This window comes from Micrasema longulum, unplaced genomic scaffold, assembly GCF_059751315.1.
Source record: "Micrasema longulum isolate JH-2025_06_02 unplaced genomic scaffold, ASM5975131v1 h1tg000926l, whole genome shotgun sequence".
NCBI classification, from domain to species: Eukaryota; Metazoa; Arthropoda; class Insecta; order Trichoptera; family Brachycentridae; genus Micrasema; species Micrasema longulum.
Window position 1 is genome coordinate 214,663 of NW_028278117.1, and position 10,128 is coordinate 224,790.

General features: G+C 30.9%; 1 protein-coding gene across 1 annotated transcript in view; it reads left to right on the forward strand.

Annotated features, from left to right (window-relative positions):
* The window catches only part of LOC148278146 (uncharacterized), a 190,510-nt gene extending 180,760 nt beyond the window's left edge, over positions 1 to 9,750 (forward strand). Inside the window, exons 9-10 of the mRNA XM_088231832.1 lie at positions 709 to 784; positions 9,235 to 9,750. Coding sequence (XP_088087958.1) covers positions 709 to 784; positions 9,235 to 9,472 — 314 coding nt within the window. The 3' untranslated portion in view covers positions 9,473 to 9,750. The remainder of the gene's footprint in view (positions 1 to 708; positions 785 to 9,234) is intronic.
* The last annotated feature ends 378 nt before the right edge of the window (positions 9,751 to 10,128 follow it).

The window sequence follows — 10,128 nt, forward strand, 5'->3', positions numbered from 1 at the left end:
AATACAGTTCATCATCATCATGCTCCTATCCCCACTCGATGGTGCATAGAGCGCTGCATTAATACACCAAATGTAAAGCATCTCGGTTATCTGTTACATTCAGGTAAAATTATCAGTCTTCAGGTGCCAGTCCAGGAACAGTGAAATTTACATACACAAAAACCGTTATAACTCTTGTGTGACTATAATGTTACACGAGTCTACATTGAATATTTAGACTGAATTTAACTTTTTCTTTTTTTTTAATAATGAAGTCGTATTTTGGTGTTTTACGCTCAATTTTTTCAAATATGGGAAATATACCATTAAACACTTTATTTCTGGAAATGTTTTGTTTTTAAATGCCTGTATTTTAAAATATGTCGTCTTTTGCCTAAAATAAAAAGCTGTTACAATACCGCACCGTCTCCAAATGATTTTTTAACAAAGTCTTTTAAAAGTTAAAGACCGAGTGTCTTATGGGTTTAACTATTTTTTCTTGAGAAATCGAAACTGGGATATTGAATGCGCTAACCACTAAACTACGAGACCCACTTATCTCTACTCGATTTCATTTCCTAGGTTTTTTATCTGAAAGTAGACATTGAGTCAAAAACACCGGTTCTATTTCACAAAAAAATGATCTTCATCTGCCCAAACATAGAAAAATGACTTTTTAGTAAAGTTGCAATAAATCAATAGAATTAATAATATTTTTATTATTTTCAGCTCACATAAATCACATCAGAGAGGTTGCAGGTGTGGATAACGTGGGCTTAGGGGCAGGATATGACGGAATCAATTAGTAAGTATGAAGGAACCTTATTTATCTCTCCCAACCATAGGGGGTGCAAAATAATATAAATAAGTATTTTATTATTAATTTACATAGCATGAGATGAAAAACGTTCACAGGGAAATTGAAAAAGATATTTATATCAAAAGTCACAGAAACCCATTGAGATATCATAAAAAGAGATAATACTCTATACAAATCCGAACTAAAAAGTCGTCCCCAAAAGGAAAGGAATGACCAGCGGAGGGAGCGAGTATCGTCATGTCATATCACGTCGACTTTGACAAGCAAAATAAGTAGTACGGTAAAAAGCACGGACTGTTTACATCGGTCTACTGTAAGTTCTATTCAGTATGTCGCTCCCTTTTGCATACGCGTCACCTTAATTTATCGTTTCACTATACGCCCGACTAACTGAGCAGGACAGAGACAAGAGAAAGCTAGCGACTAATAAATGTTAGTAACAAGTTAATCAAACTTTTTTAAACATTAAAACAACTATTTTAAACAAGTATCAACTGAGTATGTATAAAAAAGCTCAACATTAAAATAAAAAATGTTTTTTAAAATTTGGATTTTTTAAAAATATTTTTAATATCTATAGTTTTCTTCCAGTAGCCTTTATTTAAATGAAAATTTATATATATATATATATATATTATATTTAAATGAATGTATGTATATTTGTCCTTGATATACTCGATAACTACTGGACCAATTTACATGCGATTTTTGGAAAAATTGTAATTTAATTAGGTTTGTAAATAATAATATTATCAATTTATTTATCAAAAACAAAGTTAGGAGGGAAAATAGGTTTTTTTATATGCATTTGACTAAAATGCAAATATCAAAAAATTTGGATCGTGCTGTTTTTTTGTATATTCAAAAAAGTTTGTATTATATCGTTTATTTATTAAAAATAATTGATGTTTGTACAATTTCTAAAAATAAATTACTAATTTTGAATGGATTTTTAGTAATGCTTCAATAATTTTATCTGAAATTTGATGCATTTTTGAAAAACGGATTTTTACACAAAATGCACCACTGTTGGAAAGTAGAGCAGAGTTTGACATTTGCAAAAAGAGTTCTTTATTTGAAAATGAATTATTTTATGCTTTAGAATTCAACCATAAACAAGTACCTAGGTACCTAATGAAATTCAATATTTGAAAATCAACAATTTTTGGTTTGGAATTTAATCAACAAGTACCTAGGTACCAGTGGCGTGCGGTGACTTTTGAAACTGGGCATGCGGTCATAAGAAGGTAAAAAACAAATTAAATTTTACATTTTTAACTTTTTTTTCTTTTTTTTAAATGAAGAAATATTTGCGTTCTTATGATTTCCCCAAATATTTCATTTTGAGGGCCATTTTCAACAAGTTGTAAATAACTCACTATTAGAAAATGGGAATCGAGTTGGAGTAGAGTGGGATACGAATCACGAACCTTTGATCTGTGAGTCCAAGATACTAGCCATAGGACCACAACTTGATTATTTGATAATAATAATATCGTATGCTTTAGAACAGCAGTTTCCATTTTTTGTCTATGGAACCTTAATTATTATTGGTCACTTTTTTGTGGAACCCCATCTCTATAGTAAAAATGTTAACTGACAAAAATAAAACCCGTTATACAGAATTGCAAATTTCTCAGATAAGTACAAAGTCTTATACTAAGGGGTAGGCAGAGAGGATAGAACGCCATACCCCTATTTCCTGGCGTACTTTCTACGCACGCCGATTTAAAAAAATCTATAAAACTAAATATCCTGTTAATAATAATAATAGTAATAATAACGTTCCTTTTAATTAAATGGAAGACTACTAAAACTTCTCTTCAGTAAAGATTAAATTAGGCAATTTCAATTATTTTCCCGATTAGCATCGCGGTTAAGTCCATATTCATTGCTTCCCTGAGCGGCCATATTAGGGATTATGAGATAAAAAAACAAATAACTAAAAATAAAAATCAAAAATAATATTTCAGACTGCAATTTTGGAGTTAAAAATGTAAAAGTTATCGCGATAAGCTATGTTATACGTGAAAAAAAAAACACTGAACTCAAAAATAAGTTTAAATTACGTTGTTTGGGTAAGGCATAATAAAAACCGGAAGTCAACATTGTTTTAGTGATAAAACGTCAAGAATTCTAACAACGCTGTTTTACACTAAATAAAATATTAAAATTTAAATTAGGTAATTATTGTTTTTTTACAGATTGAAATTCTCATTAGGTTATATAATTATAATGTTTTGAAAATTGTATTCACAATATTCTGTTTCCTGAATATTTTACTCAATTTAGTTAACAGTTTTAATTATAAACATAAAGAAATGTAGAAAACCACACAAAAGGCCTTACCCCGAAAAATGGAAAAGAATTTCAAAAATAATTTTTATTCCTTGGTAGGTAATCTTCATACAAATGCAAAATCCGAGCAGCATGCACAGTTGGTAGTGTAGGTTGATATGACAGTGTACAACACTCCAATATATGGGCGGAATTAGCGTTTTAAGTTCTAATACGCTTGCGCTAACTATTCAAAATCCCAGGAGCATTTTGAGCGTATGCGCATCTAATATTTTATATGCGTATCAGTTCGTTAAACCTCTGCGGTCAGCCGTGATGCGCGGTTGGTTGTTGCCGATTTGAGGGGCGATTACGTTTCATAATTACGTCAATAATCTATGATTAAAATACTTGATGTTTTTTATTTTTATTATTTTAAATCTTGAAATAGGGCACACATAAACATATTCTTGTGTGAGATCTAATAATAAGAGTGTAAATCTATTTCATTTACAAGTTATGTACCTACTACCTTCATAGTTTTCCAGTATTAAAGGCATGCGCCGCATGTATCGCATATATGGATGACACGCCACTGCTAGGTACACCCACTTATTAATGAAAAGTCTTTTTCCTTTTACCCGGACTGTTTTTTCAGGCTTTCACGACACATTTTTCTTTTCTTTTGGTTTCGAATTAAATGTCTAGATCACGTAAAAACCCGGCTGATGGTTAAAGAATGACTGAATTCACGTTAAGCATGAGTTGAGTGACATAATTTTAGAAGGCTCAGGGTAAAACACGGCCTGAATTTTCTTCATTGACACGTATTTTCTATATGGATTATGGCACTGAAGTAGTGATTTTTGCACGATTTTGATTTGAACAGGACGAGGCTTCTAAGCCAAATTTATGAAGAAAAACTAACCCTTATTACGAATAAATAAATAGTTGAAAAAAGGACAAAATAAATAACATGTGTCCATATTTTCGAAGAAACGTTTGTTCAACCAGCTAATAGCAGGCAAGCCAACGTCCGGGCAGGACAACGTCTATTGGGTCCGTTAGTTTAAAATAAAGTGTATCCCCACATACAGGCCATGTCTTTGTTGTTTTTTTTTTGTGTTTATGTCATAGTTTTTTCTGTATTTGTAACTTATCTACCTATCGTAAAAATTGTGTCGTGTCAATCAATTGTACAAACTACAAATAATTGTGTTTGGCTCGCAAGAGCACGAGTGACGTCAACGGTCACGTGGCCCTCAAAGAGAAATTGGATACAAAATATTTTATTATTATTTATGATATGATATTTTCTTGCGCGCGGTAAAAATTAGAGCAATAAATTGTACGTCAAAGTTTCTTGAAATTATACGAAAAAAATATATTTTAAGAAAAACGCACTACTTTGAATGACGTCACTATTTCAGATGAATAAACCAAAGATATGAGAGCTTTGAAGGATATCCGGTTTGCTAACCGTAAATGAACCAATCGGGAGAACTGACAGAGAAGAACCTCTGACGTCACACGTGGAGTTATTGAAAAAATACAAAACTTTAAAAAATCATAGCGCTGATAATACGATAAATATATATTTTTTTTAAATTGGCTTAGTTTATTAGTCTATTAAAAAATTAAAAAATACAAAAAAACACTGAACTTCCTCATTGACATATTCATTCGACCCGCCACCAAACCAAATTGCCGACCGCTACACAATAATATCCACACAAGCAATACGCGCCAGATACTTCCCCAACACAACACTCTACAGCACGCGAGAACAATCTTATCCTTCCTTCACTCTCAGGTAAAAATCCTGAAGAAAGACCTCGTAGCACAGTGCTTGAAGTAATCGACTAGCAAGCTAGATACTTGAAGTAAAATACTGATCATCATACCTTCATGTAACATACGATCGAAATACGCTGTATCTGGTATTCCATTGTAGTACACTATGCACCACTCGGTGTGAAAAATGTATGATAGTGATGGCGCGTTTAAATCCAGGAGTACTTGTTAACAAACATTACATTTTTATAAATATTTCCTTTTTCGTTTTCTTTCTTTTTATTTGTACCGAAATCTTTATGTAAAATATTTGCATTATTTTGGTATCTACTCGTACATACAAAAGAAAATAAATTTGTATAAATACGGATTTTAATAATAAATAATGTTCCGTATATATTTTACATGCGTAAAAGTATCACGCTTCGTTATATTTAACAATATAGGGGCTTATATATTTTGTAAGGATATTATTTGCATTTCTTCGCTTCTTTTTTCCTTTCTTTGTATAATCCTCACAAAAATTGTTTTCAAAAAACATCGTCTGGTTTTATTGGAAAAAAATGCTACCCAAATACTAAGATAGGGCATAGATATATTTTTTATGCGTATAAACACACAAAATAATGATAGCGGAATTAATAAAATCACCTTTTAATGCTCTCATTTTTTATTGTTCAGTCTACCAAATATAAGGCAATTGACATATAAGATCATTCTTTAAAAATCATCTGAAGCATTATTTTTTATCGGAAATTTCAATCAAAAGCAATTAATCTATTGCAGTTGAGATATCCGTTAATTAAGATTAAAGATAATAAAATATATTTGATATTTGGTAACAATGATTCGGATATAAGTAATTAGGAAAATCAATATCATTATCGATCCTTTATCCACGCCTGATGGTGCACAGGGCACCGTATTCGTTACGTAAATTCAGCAAATCCCGGTAGTTCGTTACAGGAAGTGATCAGTCTTAAGCTAGGGTTTCCTAGGACAGCGGTGACCGTATCTTAACGGCCGTAGTGAACGGTGATGCGGTGGACAGCCGTCGTAACGGTGACTAGAGAGTGGTTTCCCAGGAAAACGGTGTTGATAACATTTAACAACGCCGTTTTCCTAAGAAACCACTCTCTAGTCACCGTAACGACGGCTGTCCACTGCATCAGCGTTCACTACGGCCATTAAGATACGGTCACCGCTGTCCTAGGAAACCCTAGCTTTACGCCTCGATTAAGTTTTCAAAAAAAAAATTGAGAAAAAATAATTAACGTTTTTAAAATTATTAATTAATTGGAACAAGTAGAATTGAGAAAGTTTGAAATTGTTTAAACATTGAAAGTCCTTATTGGATTCGACCCCAAAGGAATTTTTAAAATTAACATATTACGACGTAGATTGAGAACATTTTAGAGAGCTTATGATATATCATTGGTTGGCTTAAGTGGTAGCCACTTTACACACTGTGAATAATTCACAATTCTGTCAACGGCTTAACATACAATTTCTTCAATTTAAAAAAAAAAAAAATCAGGTGTCGCCTGGTATGTTGGTGAATAATTGAGTTAGAATTATTTTACCCGTAACGATAAAAGCTTTAGCTGTTAAACTTAACTCTCCCCTCTCGTTGATGTGTAGCTATTACACATTGCATCTTACAACTTAAATATCTCGCTAAATATTATAAATATTGAATTGAGATTTTCGTGATTCCTCCATTATACATTTACATATGGATTTAATTATTAAATAACACATATTTACTGTCACTGAAAAAAACGATTTAGCAGAAATCAGAGATAAACCACCCATATAATCAAAAGTTTACCCATGTGTCGCTATGTGGCGGCGATGAAGTAAAAGTGCCGAACTTCCTCGTTAGCGCTTTCACCCTCTAATGGCTGTGGAATCATCTCCCATCTACCATCAAAGATATTACTACATTATCTCTGTTTAAATCAAGTCTGATGAAACATCTCCTTTCTCTTCCTTAATCTCTCCTCCTTTCCTTTTTCCTCTTTCCTCTTTTTTCCTTTTTCCCAGTGAGTAATAGTTTTGATTTAAGGTGATTTATAAACAAATACGTTTATTTCTATTTTTTTATATTTTTAACTTTTTAATCTTTTTTTTTCTATTGAATATGTTCTGTAACTTGAATTATAAAAATATTTTTTTTATTTTTTTGGTTGGTTGGAAGAAATTGCCATTTGGCAATAAGCCCGCCAATGTACAAATAACATTATGTACAAAAAGTTAAATAAATAAATATTTTACTGTCTCTAACGCCCTTCACGTCTAAATCTTGACGCTAAAGTTACACAAGATTCTGTCATTTTTTTGGCAAGTTCAACCTGAATTATTCTTTTTTTATTTCTTCATGAATGTTTTTATGTTAAATAAAGGTTTATTGATATTTATATTGTTTTTATATGTATTATATTATTCGCGAGCAATAACACCGGTTATATCCCATCGGAGCTTCGTTAATGGTAGTCCAGTCACTGACGTTCTGAGATTTAGCAATGGTTTTTTTTTTTCATGTTTTTAGTGATTATTTCAAATATTATCAGTTTTGAACTCAAATATAGTTTATTGAAGCAGTTGCTTATGAATATTCCATTTTCCAGATTTTTTTTCTTTCATTTTTGAATGTGTAATTATTTCGCAGAACGCGCGAATTTTTTTAGTGCAGTAATGGAAGGGTCAACAAAAATAAACAGGTAGAAGAATTTAAGAAATATGAATGTTCGGGCATAGACAGAATAATAATTGTTATAGTGTGTAAAGTGGCCACTTAAATTGGCTTAAAATAAGATCATACGCCTAGCATGAGTTTTTAGTTCAGATAGTTTCATTTATCAAAAAGTATTTTTCCACAAAATAATGCATAGTCCCTGGACTCCTAAAGCGTGAGACTAATCAAGTTTCCTACATGTTACAAAAATGATCAAGATTAACTTCGGTGGTGTGCCAATGCAGTGCCTTATGAACCGATGGGTGTGGAAACGAAATAATGAGTAATGATGATTGTTTTTTTTTTCAGTATTTGTGTACAAAAATATAATAACGAAATTCAATAAATCATCATAATTCGAAAAGAAAATAACTATTTTTCGGCTTTTACCTAGTTGCGGAAATTAAAATGTATAAATATTTTTATTTTTATCACTAGTTTAGCAAATTTTTAAAATTAAGCAATAATCACGAAAGATAAAATAAAAGTACACGATTTTCACTTTAGATTGATAATAATATATGACACCTACAACTAACCCCAACGTTTGTTTTGACATCGTCTTGAGTCAATCATAACATCAATACTTTTTTCTTGGACAGTTTTTTCATTTTTGTTGATAATATTTGTCAATATTTATGAAACTCCCAGTGGATCAAGTTCACCAATGTCTGTCTTCAAACGTTTAGATTAACTTAAAATATTGTTAAGTAACTTATGTATAAAATTGCATAAAATTTTAAAGCATTGTCAGGCGATTGCTCGTATTTTTTTAAAATAACCCATCTCAGCTCTTTTATTACTCAATCTAATAACAGTTTTAATAAGTTGAAATTAATTATTTAATTTATTTTGACATTCAAATTACCAGTTCGTTTCCAAAAACAAGAAAAACACTTGTGCCTATAAGAGGACATTTTAAATATTTAAACAATAAAAAAAATAAATTGAAAGTACCAGATTTTTTTATCGTCAATATTATTCCTTTCCGCAAATAATCTTGCATTAATACACAAATCACATCTATTATAGTATTTTATTGTTTTTGTTTTATGGTGTTAAGTTAATCGGGTTTATACTTAAGTTACCAGTCCAGGGACAATTTTTTTATTTATTTATTTAATAAACTTATTGCAAATATTTTATCTCAGGGAATTTGTATAAAACTTACTCATTAAAACATTTATACAGAGCGTCCTCTAGTTAAGATAGTCTCCATTTAACATGGCTCAACCTGTCCTGAGAAAGAGGTTTTTTTTTTTTAATGTTAAAATGCCCTTACAAATGAATATTTCTTGTTAACCATGTCGGAAATGAAACCTGAGACCTCTTGCTTGTTAGGAAAACACACTGACCACTATACCATAAGGTGAAAATTTATCATACCCTTTTTACTCTACAAAAGTCATGATGGAAGGTTTGAGTAAATTTGGGCGCTTAAAATAGACAGAATACAAAACACCCCACATTTTGTTTTTTTTTTTTTTAATTTGATAGGTTCCGGATAATCCTTCTATAGAGAACTGTTGGAAAAATATTCGTTTATCTGACTTCAATATCAACTCTACTGTGGTTTTTATTTTTGCAAAATAAATTATTAATTAATTGTTTTATTGAAACTTTTCAGCACTCCAAGAGGCTTGGAGGATGTTTCTTCATATCCCCTTCTTTTTGCCGAGCTGATGGCTAATGGGTGGTCAATTGAGGAGTTGAAAAAACTTGCTGGGCTGAACCTTCTAAGGGTCATGGAAGCTGTTGAGAAAGTCAGCACGGAACAGAAAATAGCTGGGATTCCTCCTTATGAAGATACTATCCAGCCCCGACCGCCCGATCCTTATAACTGCTCTAGTCAAGATCTATTCTAGAAAACAAAATCACAGTATTCCAAAATGATACTTGAAATTTATCATCAATTATTTTTTTAAGAGTTAAATTACGTGCTACTTAATTAATCAAATAATGGAAATATAAATGTTTATACACATATTTATTAATTATGTATTTATACTATCAGATAACCGAATTATAATTAATATTCTAAATTCTTTTAAAAAATCTTTTACCTTATCAAGGACCTGTTGCACTACAAAAAAAAGGAATGAAAATGTGTCAAATTAAGTAAATTAACCAATCGATGCTTTTTCAAAACAATAAACCAATAAACCAAAAATTACCATTGAGCAGTTTTTTGGTGCAACTGGTTCTAAAATTGATTTTTTAAATATTTATTAAAACCAAACTATTTGCGCTACTAGTCTGGTTATATTAAATATTTAAAAAGTCCAATAAAGTTATTGTTAAAAATAAAATAAAATGTTTTTGTTAAAATACCAGAGTCGAAAAAAATTTCATTGATATAAGTCAACTCTATCGATCTTATGTAGTGGTCAAATGTTGAAAACATTTTTTCACAATTATTTAGAAAACCCCCTTATCTTACGAAGACGTTTCATTTCAAATGTATTCATTATTCGCGTTAATGCTTTGTTCAGTATTTTAAAAAGGTTTGATTTGACTTATG